This window comes from Macrosteles quadrilineatus, unplaced genomic scaffold (genome assembly GCF_028750875.1).
Source record: "Macrosteles quadrilineatus isolate MER2022 unplaced genomic scaffold, UCM_ALF_1.0 Scaffold_8__2_contigs__length_117827958, whole genome shotgun sequence".
NCBI classification, from domain to species: domain Eukaryota; kingdom Metazoa; phylum Arthropoda; class Insecta; order Hemiptera; family Cicadellidae; genus Macrosteles; species Macrosteles quadrilineatus.
In genome coordinates this window covers 28,998,588-29,020,195 of record NW_026542601.1, presented here as the reverse complement: position 1 = coordinate 29,020,195, position 21,608 = coordinate 28,998,588, and the positions used below count along the sequence as shown (strand labels likewise).

The window sequence follows — 21,608 nt, the reverse complement described above, 5'->3', positions numbered from 1 at the left end:
TTTAAACTGCTTTTATACTGGAGTTTACAACAAAATGTTAAAACTTATACAGTTCTTAGTATAAAATCTTAGACTACCAAAAGATCACACAGGAAAAAACTGACAAACTAGTTACAAATTACAATACAACAGTTTTATTGTTCATAACACCGGAAAAAATATAGTGTATACATAGTGGGACAAAGTAGCAACAATACTAGATGGATAAATTAACAAAAGCAAGACTTGCATCACAATTATATTGCTTGGAATGTTAACAGAACTAGAATTAATCGTCTCCAAACACTAATTTCCTACTAAAATACATATACAATATAAATTACAGTTAGTATACAAACTGTTAAGTGCACTTTTATAAGTTGCCTTATATAAAATTACAAATCTACATCTAAAAACAAAAATATTTTCATAACAAAAATAATAAATTCAATAACAAAACGGAGACACAAAATGAGCAATTACTTTGTGATAAAAATTAATTAAAACAATCATAACTGAAAAAAAGGACTTCATTGATGCAATGGATAGATTGTGCGACGTGCATGCATTTACATAATTCTGTTTAACACAGTAGGTAAGATAGTACATTTTTCACGGTATTTATGTGACAACCTGGACTAATTAAAACATTAACAAACTATTTAACAGAATACAGTATAAAATGCAAAGAGTTCTGTTTTCAAAGAGATACTTTTCAAATGGCTGAATGGTGATTTCATGTTTTTTTAACAACTTTAATGCTTATCATAATTATTATGATGGCACAAAAAGTAAGTTTGGTAGGACGAATTCAAAGTTACAATGACTCGTTCAAAAGATTTGAGGAAAAAGCTTAACTAGTGCGTAAGTTTTTTGGAGAAATAACTTTTCAAATGTTAAGAAGGAAATTTCCCTTTGCTAAACAAAATCATTCCATAAGATCTTTTTGTTCTTTACTGAATATTATTCAGAGTGAGATTCCAAAAGAAATGATCAGAGGAATTTCACAGCTCATGAAAAGAGGGTACTGGAAACTGTCCAGCAAATTCTGCCACTTCTCTCCGCAAAGATTTCACTTTTGGAGCAATTGAATTGTCTTCCAAAACAACTTTCTTGTAGTCCACCAGCTTGGGGCCGGAAAGGTTTTGCGCTTCCAACGCAAGTTTCAGAGCTGCATGGCAAAATTACAGATTTAAAATGGATTATGTAAAGCCAAAGGTGGATTGTTCAAATCAACTAAGTTACAATAATTTTCTTCCTTAGTTGGAAATGCTGTCAGTGAAAGTGAAATAGTCTTAATGTAAATTATTAAAGACAAAAAATTACAGACTATATATGAAGTACTGGTATACAGTGAAAAGTGTTTTTCTAGTGCCAGTTTAAACTCTTTCCTATTCAGATAAGCCTGCTATATTCAATCAAATCCTTAAAACCTAGGCACTTAATTGTGGTCTATGTTACAACATCCTTTAGTTAAAATTTTTTTAAGCTCTAAAAAGGTTTGGAGAGAAATTATGATATTTTGTGTTTTTAGGGTCGAAAATGGGAAAAATCTATTTTTACCTGTTTCCATAGTCCGATCATGCTGGTTCGCAACCTCGTTTGAATTAGGTTTACACGTTTGTACCAAATTTCATAAAAATTGGACAATTTTTGCTCGAGTTATAGCGCTGACACATATATGAATTTTAACGGAGAGTGTTTTTGGCCTCTGTAAATCGGTCCCTGGTCTAGGTCTTACCATGAGATCTACGGTAGCTTATTCCCTACATGGGAAATTCGCCAAAAGTGTAACAATTTCCTTTTAACTGAAAATTTCTTTAAATAATAAATGATAAAATACTTTATAAAAATGTGTTGAATCACTTTGTCACTGTATCATTAAGTTTTACAATTAATCAATGATTTAAAGATCTTTCAACAATTTTGGGAAGTTGCAAGCAAACAGGATACAACAAATTTAACTATATTTTATGGTTAAGTAGAGCTGTGCTGTAGTGTTACAATAAATTGAGCTCCATTACTACTATTTGTACGAGTTACATGAATAGAATTAAAATTAATATTAGGTATTTAACATTGAACTAATTTAATTTAAGTAATAATAATACAGTTTAAAAACCATAACTACTATATTTCCATGCAAATTGTTCAGTATCACTTTTAACCTTTTTTTATGTGTCCACACCAGTAAATATTTCAAAGGAAAGCAGCCTGCTTTCTTTTCAAAAAATAATATTTTATTGGATAATTATAGGCCTACCCATCCCTCTCGAAACAGAGACCAAGATAGTCATTAGGTATTGACACACTCAAAAAATAATTAAAACAATACATTATTTTCTTTCAAATAAGTTCAGTGAGAATGAGAATGTTTCACCCTTATTTAAGCTCCATACACCATTTTCCTCAAAACTTATACTAGTACACTTGGCTAAAACCAAACAAAATCTTAAGACGATAAAAGTTTAAATTGAACCATACACTAAGGTTTACTTTGGCAGGAAACTTGTACAGTTCTTACCTCTGTCGATGAAATCGACGACTTTTTCAATCTCTGGTTCCTTGAGGCCTCGTGTAGTCAGAGCTGGAGTTCCAAGTCTGATGCCACTAGGGTTCATTGCGCTCTTGTCCCCAGGAACTATAAAAAGATATGATTAAATCTATATTCTGCTTAGACGTTTTATTTAACTTCTAGTATCACCTACATTTTTCAAAAACTTTATTTGGGGCAATTTAGCTGTTAAAATTTAACAAAAGTACCAATTTAAGTATGTTTGACAAACTTAAGGTAACTTACACATAGCTAGATTAGTTTGTTAGCTCCAAAAAAGTTGAATCAGTTATTTGTCAACTCAACAAGATAAAATAATATGACCATGTGTAAGAAAGGCAACACATTGAAACAATGCTGAGACACAACAGATGTATACAAAAGACTCTCGCATCGTTGCTGAAGTAACAGGAAGCGGCAACCTGTTGTAGGGGACTGAAAAACTATGCTGATGTTGAAAAACAACAATAACCTACACGTCTGGTTGTAACACTAGAAGACAAGCAATAGTTCTTCGTAAAAAATTCCAAACAAAAAACCTTTCAACCCGTTGGATAAGGATTTCAAATCTAGTATGTTCAAAACAGTTGTCTACCAGTTCCCTTGAAAATCAGTGACTTTTAATTTTTTGTCGGTAGGCCTATATATTAGTCACAATTTTATTTACTCACCCGTGTTTTTGTTACACGCCACACTAATCTCTTCCAGGATAAACTCAGCTTTGGATCCAGACAGCTTGATGTTTCGCAGGTCTACCAACACCAAGTGAACATCTGTCCCGTCCGTTGAGATCTTGTACCCTCGTTGCTGCAACCCTGCACACAGTGTCTTTGCGTTCTTCACAACCTGGGAAGGAGTGTATAGGTAATAAATTTGTCATTGTCCTATTTCTGGTTTGATATTACATTTTTTTTTCTGAAACATTTAACGCGGTCCCTATTTTAAACATGAAAATGAAATTCACTGTTTTTCTCAGTGACGTATGCACATTTCATCTAATTTTGATAAAACCAAAGATAAGGGTCAGGTGATATTAAGGGATGTGACGTTGATAATGGTCAATGCTCTTAAAAGTGAACCTCAGGGACAACGAAGCAGTGTGGGGACACAGCAGAGGTGTACCAGATGTTAACAAGTGCAGTTGACAGACACCAGCCAAATTGGACGTAATTCTGATTTCTGTCTAAGTTAACTCTCTGCTAGTACATCAGAGAACATCTCAAGTGATGGCGACCCTCCAAGTCTAGTCAACTTATCTCCAACAGCCCCCCAACAAAAATCACCATCGGACGTCCACCTACCCTGTGACACTTTAGCGTCACAAGATCAGAAGACTTTTTTAGGACAAAGTCAGAGGAAGGTAGCGATAGGGAGACCCAACCAAAGAAGTCGAATCTTCCTAAACTCTTCCCAAAGAAGGTAGCCGTTTTCCATCAAAATGTTGACAGACTAGCCAATAAAATAGAAAGACTAAACCACTATCTCAGCAGTACACAGCCCGACATTGTCGTCCTCACTGAACATGGACTTAAAGAATCCGAAATCTCAATCGCTCATTTAGTAGACTACAACCTCACAACTGCCTTTTGTAGAAAATATCACCAAAAAGGAGGCGTTGCAATTTACACTCGTGCCTCCCTGGGTAACAAAATAGAGGAGGTTGACACCAAAGATTACTGTTCGGAGCTCATCTGTGAAATATCCTGCATAAAAATATCTATAAGTAGAGGAAAACATATGTACATTATAGGTATTTATAGACCACCTGGTAACTCATACGAAGATTGCTTCGAAAAAATATCTAGGCTACTGGAAACACTGCCTACTGATGATAGTCCAATATGCTTGGTAGGCGATATCAACGTCAATAGCCTCGATCCGGCCAAAATAAATGAAAACAATGCACTAAACGACATGCTAGCATCCTTTAACATACAAAGAGTCCGTCTCCCAGCTACCAGGATCACACCAACTTCGGAGTCGTCCATTGATGTTGTTTGCAGTAACCTTATCCCAACAAAAATAAATGTAAGAGTTGAACACCAACACATCTCCGACCATTCCGGTCAGCTAAGTACTTTTGAGGTCCCTACCAAAGCCAAATCGCAGCCAATTAAAACTCGGAGGCATTTCAGTAACAACAACTTGCTGCAGCTGAAGGTTCTCTTAAAAGACTTCTCGTGGGATGAAGTATTTAGTGAGATTGATGCAAATAAAGCATACTCGATCTTCATTGGACTACTTACATCTGCGCTTGACGCAACGTGCCCACTCAAATCCTCACGACGGAATCGGCAGAACCAGAAAACAATAGAATATGGCCCGGAGTTACAGACACTGAAAGCTGAATTCCTTGAAGCCCAGAACCGATTCATACTCTCAGGAAGGGAAGAGAATAAGTTTGAAGCCGCGCAGAAAAAGAAAGCATATGATCTGAAGCTAAAATCTACAAGGCGAGATGCAAGTGAAAGAGCCATATCCCAGTCCACAAACAAAAGCAGAGCTATGTGGAGTGTAGTGAATGCAGAAAGAAAAGCTTGCGAAGTAGTAAAGGACACGAATTGGAAAATTACTATCTCCAATACAACCATTGACGATCCAGTGACGATAGCGAACTGTTTCAACCACCACTACACAACTGTTGCCGAAGAAACTCTCAAGATTAACAACATTAAGAACTCCAATAAGCTCTTTGTCCCGGCCCCCGTTTCTGAACATAAACTGGCTGCTTTTTCACCTACCAACATGGATGAAGTTAAAAACATTATAAGAGCCATGAAAACAACATCTTCAACTGGCATAGATGAGATTTCGTCCAGACTTTTGAAGTTCTGTGCGGAGGAACTCTGTTCTCCTCTTACCGATATTTTCAACAAATCCCTCTCTCAGGCATCTGTCCCATCCAAAATGAAAATCGCCAAAGTGTACCCCCTCCACAAGAAAGGCTCCAAGGATGACATGGGCAACTTTAGGCCAATATCTCTGGTCCCTACATTTTCAAAGTTATTGGAGAAGGTTGTCTTAACACGGCTTATGGATCACCTGAAATCTAACAACCTCCTTCCAAAAGGACAACACGGCTTTTTGACGGGCAGATCCACCATCACAGCAGTTACAGAAATTGTTGAATATATCATCGATCATTTGGAGGATGGTGACACTGTTGGAGGCGCCTTCTTAGATCTAAGCAAAGCGTTCGACTGCCTGGACCACCAGCTCATCTTGAAGAAGCTCGAGACATTTGGCATTTGCAATGCCGCACAAGCCTGGTTTAAATCCTACCTTTGTGGAAGACGACAGCTGGTGGAGATCAAGCAGACCGCAAAAGGTAGAGAAAATTCTGTCAGGTCAGAGCTGCTAAATGTAGTAAGAGGCGTCCCGCAGGGTTCCGTATTGGGCCCCCTTATTTTCGCCCTATTTGCTGCCGATCTACCTTCATTTATGGAGCCCCACTGCCACACAGTCATGTTTGCAGACGACTCTGTTCTCTTGACCAGCAGGGAGCATCCTGAGTGTCTGGAAGTTGACAACTTCATCGCAATCAATCAAGCTATGGATTACTGTGCAAATAACGACTTAGTCTTCAACGAGAGTAAAACTCAGCAACTCTTCTTCGGGAAATTCAAAGATGCCGTTTCAAGTCCTCCAACTATCCAAGTGGCAGACACCACCAAACATCTTGGACTCATTCTAGATAACGACCTTCGTTGGAATGCCCACATCAATTCCCTTTGCCAGCGGCTCAGCTCATCGCTATTTGCGTTGAGACGTCTCCACAAAGTCACCTCTCCAGCCACAACACGTGTAGCTTACCATGCACTTTTTGAGACGCTCTTCAGGTACGGAATAGTGCTTTGGGGGAAATCTTCCAAGCAGAATGTCCAGCGTGTTCTGAAATTGCAAAAGCGTGCCATGAGAATTCTTGGTGGCCTCCAGCAAGACGATAGCTGCAGGGATGTCTTCAGAATGCTGAAAATTCCAACTGTAATCGCCATATACATCTCTGAGGTCGTAAATTTTGCCCTCAACCAAGGCACTCCTAGAAATGCAAATATACACCTGCATTACACAAGGAACGCTGCAAATTTCAACTTGCCCCCACACAGAACTGCCAGATATGCGAAGAAGCCATCTTACGCAGGAGCCAGGCTCTACAATCTTCTTCCGGCAACAATCAAGACCGGCAATGCAACGACTTTGAAAAAAAGACTACTTACCTGGCTGATAGATAATCCCATCTACACCATGGAAGAGTTCTACACCCTCTGTGAAAAAGACTGATGAAATCAATTTTTGTTTTTTCTTCTCTTTGTAACATGTATAATTCCAGATTTGTTTTATTGTTGACACCATTTCTAAGCTCTACGCCTATGGAATAAAGATTCTCTCTCTCTCTCTCTCTCTCTCTCTCTCTCTAACAGTTCTTGGAGCCTAGACCTTCTAACTTGTAAAAACACTACAAGAAAATTTCTAATCACACAGTACACTATATATTTCAATTACGATCACTTTGGTATATGAAAAAAATATTTTGAGGTGGTAAATCACTCTTCAGCGGCTGTTAGAATATAACGAAATTAACGCTGCTCTTATGGCAGGAAAATCCAAGATGGCTGTTAGCTTCCATGGACTCCCTTGGTAAACAATTCAAAACTACATTGAAAATTTCTAATCCCACAGAGCCTTAGATATTTAAAATACAACCACTTTCGTTTTAGAAAAATATTTTTGGATGATAAATAACCCAGCAGTTATTAAAGCAGAAATTATCCAAGATTGCCGCTAGCCCCTGAGGACTCTTAACCCTTCCCGGACGGGTGACGGATATATCCGCCTAAGCCTTTGGTGATAAAGGACGGGTGTCGGATATATCCGCTTATGGTGTTTGATGTTCCGGACGGGAAGTGGATATATCCGCCTTCTCTTCTGACAGACTAGCAGGTGCTTGATCAGAAAACCAGATGTTCCGTGGTACGTAGGTGCCTTTTTCCTGCTCTCTCCATGGCTGCGCTCTCTCCCGCACTCCCTTCTCTCTCCCGTGCCTAACCCTCTCCCACGCCTCCCCTTCTCCCGCGCAACCCCCACCTCTCCTACGCTCCCCCATCGACGTTTCGCGCTCAACACTACATTATCTTTATTTATTGTTTACATATTGTTCTTTATTTATTGCCTAACGTTGTCATATTCAAAGACGGGTGGCAGATATATCCGCTGCTTTTCTACTCATCCGCGGACGGGTAGCGAATATATCCGCATAGTTAAAAACTAGTAAACAATTATTTTGACAGTATGAAGTGTTCCATTGTGTTTATATTATGTTTACTTGTATAACAAAACACAAATAAGGAAAATTAATTTTTATATTTTCCTAAAAAATTTTCCCGTTCTATGTCACGATTTCGCCCGTACAGGAAGGGTTAAGATGCTAGCCATCACAAGAAATGATCGGGATGACATTGTGATGAAGGCACACTTCACCAACTTAATTACCAAAGCAAATGCTAGGCCTACTTTTATACTGGTCAAAATAGCAACAGTTTACCAAACAGTGTTTACCAACTTTTTTTGGAAATTTCATTCATGGTTTTTGGGATTTTGATAATTTGACTTTTTTATGACCGGATTTCAAAGCGCTTGCTAAGTCATATAACATAAAGTAAGCAGAATTGAATATGCACTAAGAATGCAATCTCAATAAATGATCATGATTTCTGTTGAGAGATTTTTTATTTACATTTCTTCTTCTTGTGCTGAGTTGGGATGTTGAGTTGAAAGTTGAGAACCATAGTTTTTGCTGATATTCTTCTTTAATAAAGTAACTTTAATAGAGATATCACTCGGTGGGGCTTTACATTTAAAATTTTTAACAATGGTACCATAAAATACTCCATGTTGGGATCCTGGGCAAAATTATGATACTGGCCAAAAAGTGCTCTTTTTTACCATCTAAGGCAGTTTAGTTTTTTTAATGTAACACATCACGATGTGACCGTGGAGTCCTACCGACAATCGCGCCGTGACCGCGAGTCATACCGACGATCACCCCGTGACCGCGGAGTCATACCGACGATCACGACGTGACCGCAGAGTCCTACCGACGATCGCGCTGTGACCGCGGAGTCATGCCGACGATCGTGCCGTGATCGCGAGTCATACCGACGATCATGCCGTGACCGCGAGTCATAACGACGATCACCCCGTGAGCGCGGAGTCTTGCAATACTCAAGACTTTCTTTTTAAGCACAGAAAAAAAATCCCGTCCCGAAAATCGGGAAGGAAATAAAAATCCCGTCCGGTCCCGAACTAAAAATTCAATCCCGTCCATCCCTAGTACCAACCTATAAACCATACATTTACCTAATCCTGCATATACAAAAAAAAATAAAACGTAATATTATTTCACAGTTTTTCTGGCCTTTTTCTGCGGCAACCTAGCGTTCATCAAACTCACAAATCACAACCACTCCTGGAAGCATCTTACCTGTTCTTGGTAGGCCCGGAACTCTGGAGTCTTGGCCTGAAGGAAAGCCGTTGCCATGGCTGCTATCTGGTGGTTGTGAGGTCCTCCCTGTAGACCTGGGAATACTGCCTGGTTCACTCGGCTCTCCAGATCGTACATGATCTTCTCACCGGACTTGGTCGTTGATCTCACTCCTGCCCAGACAGTACATGTATACTTCATACCACATGTCTAATATTATTTTTCTACTCTGGGAATTTGACCACATATTTTTTTTATCATATTCTATTTCGGGTTAAAATTTTCAAAGTTTATTTAAACAATGTTCCTACCACCATCCACATCGTTGATCGTGAGTAAATTTTTTACCAAACAAAGAACAAAGAAAATGAATATCAATGAGATTCAACAACATTTTAACACATTAGTAAATTTCTCTATGGTGCTGAAGGCATGATGCTGGCATGGATACAGAGTTAAAACTTATTTCTTTTTTACAATAAGGTACTACAGAAAATATTACAAGCAACAAGATGAAGTGATATATTGAGGGAATAAACAGAATTAAGAAAAAAGAAAACCTTTTAAAGGTCCATATCTTGTGGCAAAAGCTAATAACAGGAGAATAGGACGGGTCGGTTAAGTTATTAAAAGAGATGATTACTGCACACTTTACCAAATATGGATTAGGAATAAGGAATGGATACACAACCAACTTGAGAAAGAGTTCTTAGATAGCCAGGAACTCACTTAAGAAAAGAGTTCTTAGATAGCCTGGGACTCATTTTTATTCTGCGAGTTTGTAGTGTTTCCACTCAGTTTTCCTTATTGTTTTCAGAAGCCAAGTGGCTTCATTATTTGTGGTTGTATTTTTTTCTTCATAAACAAATGTGGAGTAAGAATCTCACAGAAAAAAAACATAAGGCAGTGTAAGGTCTAAAAAAAATTGGCAACAGCTGATCCATATAGATACAACGTCTATGAACTACTTCAGTATCCAAAGTCAATTAGGCTACATAATTGACACAAAGGCAACACCTTCATCAGTGTTTTTATTTCCTTACGAACCTTTCCTGAAGAATATGATCCCGGCACGAGGTCCTCTCAAAGTCTTGTGTGTGGTTGTGCTCACGACGTCACTGTACTCAAAAGGCGAAGGAATCACCCCAGCGGCCACCAATCCAGAAATATGCGCCATGTCTAGGAAAGGCATGTTATTAAAATGAAGGAAATCCGCCTTAACATTATTAAGGAAAGGCAAAAGTTATTCACGATTTACCCACATACCAAATATTTACTTTATGTTAGATAAATATAAAATTGTTGACACTCAAATATCAAATTGCAAACGTTTTAATTAGATATTACAAAAAATAATCAAATTTGACACAAAAAAATTTTTTTCCATTCTATAAAACTATTTTTTACTTTAAAGTTTTAACACAACTTAAAATTACGACTTTTAAGTTTTCATATCTCACCTGACATTAGGTAGGCTCCGTTTGCGTCTGCAATCTGTCTAAACCTCTTATAGTCTAGACACCGAGAATAACAGCTGATACCTGCACAACAAAATGGGTAAAAATAATATGAAAGCAGGTGTTCCGTGTTATTGAAACATCTATATATATATATATATGTATATATATGTAAATGAGATATATTAATTAATACCATCAAAACACTACCAACAATTGAAGAACGCAAATATTTTAACCTAACCATAATCAAAGCTTTGATGGTTTTTAATATTTTTACAAATAAGTTTATATTGATTGAAATAAAATTGAAATTTGGCAGTTGAAAACGGAATACTTATTCCAATGCATACAAATCAACCTGAATACTCTAAACGGTTTTCACATAAAGCCAAAAGTTGTGCTGAATATTAGTTTAAAATATTATTTGTGCTGTCATTCATGCAATCCATAATATTGCAATAGAGACTTACTACCAGGTTCCATTATAGCAACTTGCAATACCTTTTACATGGTATCCGTGTGCCAACTCCCGTCAATGCTGTTTAAGCGCTAACACAGTTCGTTATTTTAGTTATCTTCTCAGTTAAAGGAACAAAAGTTATGATTACTGTAATATTGCATGATAGTCAGGGCCCCAGGGAGTTTTACCTGTGAAGTTATGATGGAAAGATGATTTTGGATACCTTTAAGTTTTTTGGGGTGCTGAACACGAATATGAGGTTTGCCAACAAATGTTATGACTGGAAGACTACAAAAGACTAGCCCTTTTTTACTAAAATATCAAACATTTATGACTTTTTCACAGTTTTTCCAACATCAAGTATTTTTTGCTAGAGCTTACACTGCAAAACCAATCTCATTATTGAAAACTAGATAAAATTTCCTACTAAACAGATACTAATATGTTTATATTCGAGAAAATACTTTGAAACATTTGTTGTTTACAATTTAAACAGTTATGTAAATATCTATTATTTCCTACTTTTACACAGTTTTAATTACTTAAATTTTTTCTGCCAAAACTTATGGAAACGGGAATGAAATTTTAAAAAAGCAGAATTAAGTCGGTAATTAAATCTATAATGTATTTGTATAGGCCTACTGAAAAAAAATAAAGTAAAATTAATATAGTTTTAATAACTTTCTACCACTGTCGTAGAGATACCATCATCGTTTTCCGCAATCACTGCAAAATCCTGAATATATTCCTCGGTAACGGAAACATCACCACTATCTTCCGTGATTGTGACTGATGTTGTTCAGCGGTAACAGAAACATCATATTTGTCTCCCACAGTCAAAGAAAAATCACAAACATATCTCACAGCCGTGTGGTCACCATAATTGTCTCCCGTGATCACGGAAACGACGACGTCGTCATGCGCAATCACGGTAAAATCACTAATATATCCAGCGGTCGTGTGGATATCATCATCTCCCACCTTACACACGTAAGTACGTCATCGTCGGCATGCACGATCACGGTAAAATCACTAACATATCCAGCGGTCGTGTGGATATCATCATCGTCTCTCAAGGTCACGAAAACATCATCGTCGGCATGCACGATCGAGAAAAATCCCTAACAAATCCTTGGTTGTGTGCTAGCCTAGTGGTTAGTGTCTCGGACTTCGGTGCGGGAGGGACGGGTTCAATCCCCGGCACATCCACAAAACATTTATCCTATCGTGACTCTCTCGTGAAATGCTACTAGCGTATACAAAATTACGAAAAATACAAAATTTACGCATAATTCCCAGTTCAAAAAATTAATGCATAAATCCTGGTTTTCCTGGTCGGTGAACACCCTGATTTAAATGTAGCTTAAAACCATGTTTTAAAAATACAATTTTCAGCATAGTTTATTTGTTTGAAAGCATCTGAAATATTTTCCTACTAGCCAATCAGTTGTTTTATTTTTACAGTTTGTTAAAATCATTCAGCAAGAACAACTAAAAAGTTTGCTTCCTGGTGGATCTTTGAGCAAAGATGGTTAATTTTGTTTGAACTTTGAAATAATAATACAAATGAATTTTACTGACAAGAGGACAACAAGGACAATACATACCAGCAATGATCAATTTGGGTTTGAAAAGTTGTGCAGTTTCCTCAAGTTTGTCGTAGTCTATCAACCCTGTGTTAGGGTTGACTTTGTACGGCATTGACTCAAAGAACACCGAAGTGGCTGATATCCTTTTGTTGGCCGTCATAAAGCCATGAGTTAGATGGCCACCATCGGGTAGATCCAGTCCTGAATGAGTAAGGTTAGTTATTCAGAATTTTGGCATTTAGGAGCAACTAGGCTTTGGACAGACATTTTTTATTTGAAGGAAACCCCTTTTCTAGACTTCATAGGTTAAGAACCTAACTGAATAAGTTAGGTTAGCTAAGTTGGTATTGTTGTATTTTAGTAACTAAACTTAGTACTTTTGTTTATTTGACGGAAACCCCTATATAACATACAGGAACAACTATGAAGAAATTCAACTATCAACTAGCTACTGAATAAAATATTTTAAAATTGAACAATAATCAAGATAAATGATCTGGTACAACTTGCTGGTTGCACCACCATTTAATACACTTACCGTAACAATTAATAAATACATTGACACTAAACCAAACAATATACAGTAACTCTATATAAAGAGAGACATTGTAAAAGCAGTCACTGAAATCATAATTTTTAACACAGGAACAAATTGTATGCAATACTACCTACTGTATTTGCCAGGAGACCGATACTAAAAATATTTTTTAAGAATGAGCCTTTCTATCTAAACCAAAATAACATATGAAACATTATAATCTGTTGTGTAAACTTAACTCAGAAGAATGTTAAATTAGCCTACAACACTAACTCCACAGGACTTACCCATGATCCTGTCATGGGGTTGTAGCAATGCAGTGTATACAGCCATGTTGGCAGGGGAACCAGAATACGGTTGCACGTTGCATCCCCACTGCTGCGGGTCCAGGCCAAATGCTTCCAGCGCACGCGACTGGCACAGCAACTCAATCTCGTCAATGTACTCATTGCCTCCGTAGTACCTAGAGAACAAAAGTTACTTGTAGGTCTGCTTACAGAGTACAACAATTGTTTTTTTAGGTTTATATTTCTTTAGTTTTACCCCCCCCCCCCACTCAAAATAAGCACGTTACAATATATTATGTAGACTACTGTAATTTCATATACATACATTTCATGTACATACACATTAATACTTTAAGGCTCTTTTTTATGGATCGAGATTATACCTAGAGGCTACTGAAATTGAAACAATGCACATGTGCAGAAACTGGCATCTTGTTGGATACACCAGTTTAGAACCGATTGTTTAAGAACACCAGCATGCTTACTTATTATTAGCTTACTTGATTTATTTTTGTTTCTAATCCATTGGCTTTTTAAAAACTCTTTTGTAAGAAAACGGTTCAAACCCTAACTATTTAACATTAATCTTTCTTTAGAGTAGCATCGTTAAATGATAGCCTAATGGTAAATGGCATCTGGGCCCAGAAACATTCTCTCTTAAAATCAAACCCGCGACCTTCAGATTTGAAGGCGAGTGCTATAAACTACTCGGCTATGTACTCATCCATTTAATTTTCATAATGTCATTGTTTTACTTGATACAGTAGACTCCCTCTTATCTAGACACCTTTTAACTGGACATCGGTTTAACCGCACTACACTCGGCAGAAATTACATTTTTTTAACAGGACAATTTTTATCAGCACATCGATTTAACCGGACTAGATCATCGGCAGGAAGTAGGCGGTACTGAAACGACTGTTCTCGTGGGAAAGATTTGAGACCAGTGATCACGTGTCTAAAAGCAATGCTCTTCTATATTTAAGTCAAATACTGTATACAGTATTGTATACAGTACGAAAAGTCACCCTACTATATGAGTTTGAGGCTTTACAATAGTCTACCAAATAGATTCAAAAATATTAGCTGCATAACTAAATTCAAAAATGACCTTAAACTGTATTTAATAGAAAAAACCTTCTATTCTGTATCTGAATTTCTGGATGACAATAATATTGGTGCACACTTTGGGTAATAACTCAGTTTATAGTTAATTTTACTTTAATACTATTTTAATTTATGGAATGTTTTCTTTGTTTTATATTAAGCATATTTTTTGACAATGTCACCTGTTCCTCTAGCTGTGTGCCCGTTCTACGCACGGGGATCTTATCATAGTCAGTTAAAACCTTCTTATATAAAGCACAGCAGTTGGTTTGCATACTTTCAGATATGCTGACATAACTATTCCTTCGCAAATACAGTATCTGACAGTTTCAAGCCAAAACTAATGCTTCGCAATTAAATGTCACCAGGATCTTGTTGGTCCATATGTTATATCCAATGACTAAATAAACGGTATCAGCATTCTGACACATACTTTCTCCCACAAGTTTGTCAACAACCTTTATCATGTGTAAGCGGTGAGAGTAAATATACGGAAATGGGATTTGTACAATTTTGTTCAGAATTTAAAGGACTATAACATAATGGTTAAAAGTATTTAAGGTACTACCTCAACCTCTTAATTTAACACTTTATTCGGGTTGACATTTTCATTATCAAGGCGCTCTTGTCCTTTCCGTGAAACATTGAGAAACAAGGACATTAATGCGTTACCATCATACATACACACAAAAATACCGAACTTAATTAGGGAATCTGCTACGCTTTAAGCATAAAAAGGTACATATAAAATTAGTACTTGAAATCTTTGTTAATGCCATAAAATTTGATCATAACAATTTATATTTGCTTGGACCGGAGATGACTCGAAATTCTGTTGAAATGCTATCTGAATCGGTTTGCTATATGAAATGAAGTACAGTAGGCCTACTATGGACGATTTAGATTGGTAATTTGTAATAAAAATTACCAAAATAGGCCACGAACTATTGATACATAAACAACGTTCAAAGTGTTTGAACAATTCATGATGGTTTGCTGAATAAATGTTTTACTAAAATGCGTTATAGTTTTCTTAGCATAACATTTTGGAATCCAGACAGAAAAAGCAAAAACTATACAGTTAAGACATCAATTAAATTGAATAGGCCTACGCCTGTAATAAATAAGGTGCAACACCAACGATAACTAATTTGTAAATTACTGTGATGTATTGGTACGTAAAAATGATTCTTGCTGCTACTAAAGGTTGAAAGGAAAAGAACCAGTACCGTAATAAAAACCAACGTTTACAGTTAAGAACTGTAGTACAGCCGACCAATTATATACGTTAATCAAGGTTATTGATCTCTTGGTTTTGGATTTTCTCGTAAAAAGTTATCGGCAATCAAAGTTATTTCCCATTAATTGCTTTATTTGTACACAACTCTTAATGTAAACTTATCGGTGTCAGTTTGAAAAAAAAAACCTTATACAACATAACTTTCTGTTATTTAATAGATTACGTATTCTCTAAACAATGGTTGCTGGTATATATATTAACATTATAAGGAAATGTGACAAAAATCACACAACGTTGGGTTTTTGGACGTTTATAATTTTATTTCTTAAGTACCTAGGTAGGCCGTGTATTCTATGGAAAAGTACCGGTATCAAGGATCGTTGTCGAAAGGGTTGTTATAAATAATTGGGTAAGCATACGTACCACACGTACCCAAGAGAAGGGCTATGGGCCTATTGGCTGTATGGTCCAGCGATTGCATCACACGGTGAGTAGGAACTATTGACTTTATATAGTCAATGGTAGGAACAGAAAGTGACACATTGGAAAATCGAGTTCAGCATCATCCGTAAACCTCTGTTACAATCACCCACTGCAGTTGTAATTTTTTGTTTTACACTTTACACAACCGCCATTGAAGAGCCGTCAATGAGTGGAACATTGTTTCTAAGCTATTGGCGACGGTCATTAGTAAATTTAAGTTTCCCAGCCGTATACAACACTGATTCAATGTCTTCTTTCTGGTTATCAAAACTCCAAAACAATTTTATACACATATTTCTGGTTCCTGACCTGGATGATGCCTAGTTATTTAATTTACGGTTACACTATATTATTCCACTTGCGATTAATTAAATCCTTTATGTAATAAAAACGTTTTTAATCTCACTTGGATGGGATTTGCCTTCAAAACGTGATCGGAAATGGTTGTGGTGTTTGTAAACAACATTTGTAAACATTTCAGTGACAGCTAGAAAAAATAATCTTGATCCGAACAGCTGTTCGTTGTTTCATAGATGATTATGTGATACAAATTGGAAGAAAACTTGACAAAAATCGCACAAAACTGCATTTTTGAACGGCCGTAATTTTAATTACAAAGTAGTGAGACCATATTTTAATGACTAAAGACACTCTCGCCAATCCAGTGAATACATTAAAATGACTTGGGTCTTGATAGGTACTCTCGTTTTCCTGGAGAAGATTGCGTAAAATGCCATCTTGAGTGTGTCAGACAGACAGACAGACAGAAATTTAGATGAGACTTGTTTCGGCTTCTTTAATGTATAAAACGTAAAAATAACCTAAAAATGTATGATTCTGAGCAATGTACAGACAAAACTCTAATTTTAGCGAATTTCCCTATAGGGAAGTAGCTATTACCGTAGGTCTCATGGTAGGACCTAAGACCGGGACCGATTTACTTTTTCATTTTGATGTCCCCAGAGGCCAAAAACACCATTCATTCAAATTTTTATATATAAAATAATTACTAAAAGGGTACTTTGTTATATATGTTTTGATTTTATTATATTAGTAGCCCTAAAAATGCAAGAAAATAATATATATATATATATGTGTCCATCCGCACGATAACTTGAGTAATTTTTGTCCGATTTTGATACAATTTGGTTTGAAGGTGTAAGGCAGGATAAACTTGAATGAGTTCGCGAACCAGCATGATCGGACTATGGGAACGGGGGTTTATGGGGGGTTTTATGGGGTAAAAATAGGTTTTTCTCATTTTTGACCCTAAAAACACAAAATTTCACAATTCCTTTTTAAACCATTTTGTAGAGCTTAAAAAAACAAATAATTTAGTATATTGAAGTGTTATTATGCGCCTAATTGTTACGGAGAAAATAAAAAAAAATTGTAATTTTAAAATTCCCATGTTATTCTTATGGAGAATTAGTCAACTGTTGTAGTTTGCTTGTTTATGAACATATTTTGATCAAATTTTGAAAATACATTAATTTATTACTAAACCACAGTACCTTTTAATATTTTACATAAAAAACGTTTTTACCCTCCCTGTTGCAGCAAACCTAAGAACTCATTAAACTAATTCTGTTTAAATAGGGAATAAATGTGATATTTTTAAGGAGACATTTTAGTTTACATCCAATCAGGCAAATGGAAATTCGCTAAGTCTGCAGGTTTGCTGCGGCGGGGGTATTATTTATATAGATTTGACAATGTCACCTGTTCCTCTAGCTGCGCTAGAAACTTGGAATGTATTCTTGTGTATGTGACAATAAAGTAATATTTAGAATTTATTTACAGTATGCATTTAAATGGTGCGTTTCAACGAGTTTTTGGAGACGTCGGTTTAACCGAAAAACCCGTTATCCGGACTGACCTCGGTCCTGAGGAGTCTGGATAAGAGGGAGGCTACTGTAGATGCAGTGCGATTTTGAGGTTTTATATGGAAGCATGGCATTAATTCATAGCATCCTCTATTGTCCCTAGGCAAGATTGAATAGGTAGGCCTAAGCCTAGATCCTAAGCTTAATAGATTTAACCCAAGTTAACTTAACAAATTATCATGATTAATTTGGCTATTACATGATTTTGATTTGCCAGCTGGATTAGTTGTAGTTTGGTTAAGTTATTACAAGGTTAAGTGTTAAAGGATTAGGATTTATCAAACTGAGTTGATTACTTAGATCATTTCAATTACCTAGCTCCAGGAAGACCTTCCGAGTACTTGTTAGTTAGGCACGAACTCAATATTTGCAGCACCGCTGTAGACGTAAAGTTCTCTGAAGCAATCATCTCTAGACCATGCTGCTGGCGAATCTTTTCATTTTCGATCAATTTGTAAAGGTCAGGATCCGAGTCCTCAAGATTTGCTGACAGTAGGGGACTCATGACTGTGTCGCTGTGGCCTATAACCAGATCATATTATAGCCTAGTTGTATTAGGATTTTAAGTTACTTAATTAAAACAGCTAACTTATATAATGAAATATATAATTAAATTTATGAGTTCAACAAGGCCAATATATAATAATTTTATTTTATTCACATGGCCTTTTTGAACTCATAAATTTAATTAAACTTAGGCCTATATATTTCATTATTAATTGCCAATATCTCCAATATAAGTTAGCAGCTAACTTATATATGCTTATATGTTGAATTTTAGGTGCTGATGATATCAAACTCATTTGAAACACAATTGAAATATATAAGTTACCTCTGTCTTCTTTTGTCTTTTAATCCTATTTTCTGTAGGCTTAATAAATTGATTGTAAATCATGTTTAAAAACTACATTTTATTTTACTACATTTAACCTAAGTTATATAAGGCATAAACTTAACTTGAAACAATTGACTAAGTTATAGGCTACACCAAGAAAAATAAAATGAATAGTCTTGAGTAGGCCCTACACATCCCTGAGAGCTAAAAATCTAAATAAGTTAACTTACTGTAGTTTGTTTAAATCACAGATTTGGTTAGCAAAAGATTCAACCATTTAAATGTTATGTAATAGGGTAAGTTATATCTTGCACACAGAGTGAGAAGATCTAGTTATCAAAATACTGAATGATTTGGTGACATAGGTCAAATCTTGATTGAGTAAAACATTGAGTAAACAAGTCCTCCAGTTACCCGGACATAACATCTAATAGCCTAGGCAAAAGTTAAATAAGAAAATTTAGATTTTTTATATTAGTCTGTAGGCCTACTGACATTTTAAAACAAATGTTAAGATTTTAGATAGTGTTAAATTAGTTCAATGAGAGAAGTAAAACTCTTCAGACAGAGCTATTGAACCAACGTATTGAACATAACATACGATATGCTTTACTTAGATGCCTATCATTCAATAAGTTACCTACTTGTTTTAGTCAGAGATGCAACCTTAGTAGATAGAGTCCGTTTAACACAGTGACTTAACAGAGTTATTTCATTTCTATTTAAAGCTCTAATTACATTTTGACCAAAATATTTCAGAGGGAACATTTTGACACGCGGCTGGTAAAGTTTCCCCGTTACCTACGTGATGATAAAACAAAAAGAAATCTCACTTTCTGACGCATGATCACAGCATGGTTGAGGTTATGTTCTACGTAATTAAAAGATAGTGGTTATATAATAAAGTCAAAAAGTTTTAATGAACCGCTATCACTGTTTGATAATGGCCAATCAAGGAGGAAACACGTATAGTGAAAAATACACTGATTATTACACGTTAATAAATTTCACTTACCGTTCTCCATTGTTCCAAAACTGGTTCTTGAATGTGGTTATTGGAAGAAAGCTAGAACTTTGATCCTCCCGCTCAAAACGTGATTTGACAGTTTAAAGGTAGACAGCAGACGCTAGCACTTTAGACAGACGGCAGATCAAAGGCTGGCGGGATAAAACTTCAACATGGTAGATCAGCTGACTACTTGTTTACTTCTTAATACAAGGTCACTCTTAATTGGAAGGGAAGTTAGTAGAGAGGGGCGATCGACGATCCCTCGATCCCTCTTTTAGTCCTTATCAAAACCGCAAATCTAATCAAATAACTTGAGATTAGGTTGATAGGAGACTGGATTTGATGAATAACTCGATATTATAACGTGAAAATCACTTCAAAGAAACATTTTAATTAATTACATTGTGTACCTACATTTCCTACACCAAAACATGAACTGATCACTGTAACATAACTGCCTGTGAACTGTTTAATTGACACAGACATATTAGCTTTTATGATAACTAAGCTAAAAACAAGAATGACGTAGGAGACTTAAATGACGTAAGAACACCAACCAATTCTCTTCAAAAACAACAAAATGGGTTACCTTATCTATTAAGTTTTATGTTAAATCAATTGCGTATTTTAACTATGAGTGAAGGGTGAGTGTTGAAAATGAGAAGGCCTAGACCTAAGCCTGGATCATGAACGATGATCAAGAACAGCTGGGTCCAGTTTCGAACCATCATGCCGAAACCCCAACAATAGAATATTAATGTTGTGCGTCAATGAGCGCGTTCTGGGAACGTACCAGTGCTCACCAGTGCACTAGCTGGCGCAGGAGCGGTGCAGAAAATGCACATTCTGGGAGACACCCCTTCCCTCTTTTTTCTTTCACCGGTGCAAGATGCGTGTTACCTATCATTGACTATTAGATAGGTACTGAAGGTGTTATACACCAACGGATTGATGCTTGGTATATTAACCATCACCTAGCTGTACACGCGGTGCTTCAAAACAATTACCTATAGTTTCTCAGTCTAAGTTTTTAACATAAAAATGTAGTATACATGAATAATTTTTTTGTACAAGTGTAACTTACATTGATATTAAAAGAGGTCCAATTGAATTTTGTTTCTGAAACCAAAGGCGGATGTGTAGCTATTGCAATTTTATAACAGATTTAAAGATCAATTTTTTATCTTCAGTGTCATCTCCGTTGCGAAGCATGGGTATAGCAGCTAGTACATTATATTTTCTCGCAGTTAATGTAAAGCATAAATGTGTATACGGCATGAGACAGGATTTTTTCTTACAGTTACATAAAAGAAAGTTTAATTTGTTTTGAAAATCTCAAGTAAAATTTATTGTAATATGGCAATAAAAACAAACAAAATCAATTTTCAGTATTTGCATTGCACTGTTCTGATATCTTTTCCATTACGGGGGATGTTCAAGATTTTGCCATGATAACAGAATACAATAATGATGTATTTTCCATCGCGGGGGATACAGATTTGTTTATTGCCGTAAGACGACGATGTCGATGATATACAGTGTGTAAATTAAGTATGGAAACAAATCTGTATTTTTAAAACCGAAATAGATAGAAATATTCTATTTGTGGCAATAATAGTTAACAAAGATTCCGCAATTTTTCACATCAAAAATATTTTTTTACCCCCCTAACGGGGTAGGTGGTAGGGGGTGACTTATTT

General features: G+C 36.1%; 1 protein-coding gene across 2 annotated transcripts; it reads right to left on the bottom strand.

The window, feature by feature from the left end:
• Positions 1-111: 111 nt before the first annotated feature.
• Positions 112-20,045, bottom strand: LOC129001010 (serine hydroxymethyltransferase-like). 2 transcript variants are annotated; one of them, XM_054428136.1, is made up of 10 exons: positions 19,915-20,045; positions 18,379-18,586; positions 13,349-13,524; positions 12,542-12,724; positions 10,475-10,555; positions 10,062-10,193; positions 9,015-9,187; positions 3,205-3,379; positions 2,504-2,620; positions 112-1,150 (listed from the first exon to the last, which is right to left on the bottom strand). In XM_054428136.1, the coding sequence occupies exons 1-10, from the start codon at positions 19,922-19,924 to the stop codon at positions 984-986; spliced, it is 1,422 nt and encodes a 473-aa protein (XP_054284111.1). In that variant the 5' UTR covers positions 19,925-20,045; the 3' UTR covers positions 112-983. The 2 variants fall into 2 exon arrangements, with proteins under 2 accessions (XP_054284111.1, XP_054284110.1); XM_054428135.1 differs by lacking the exon at positions 19,915-20,045 and adding an exon at positions 19,544-19,752.
• Positions 20,046-21,608: the final 1,563 nt, after the last annotated feature.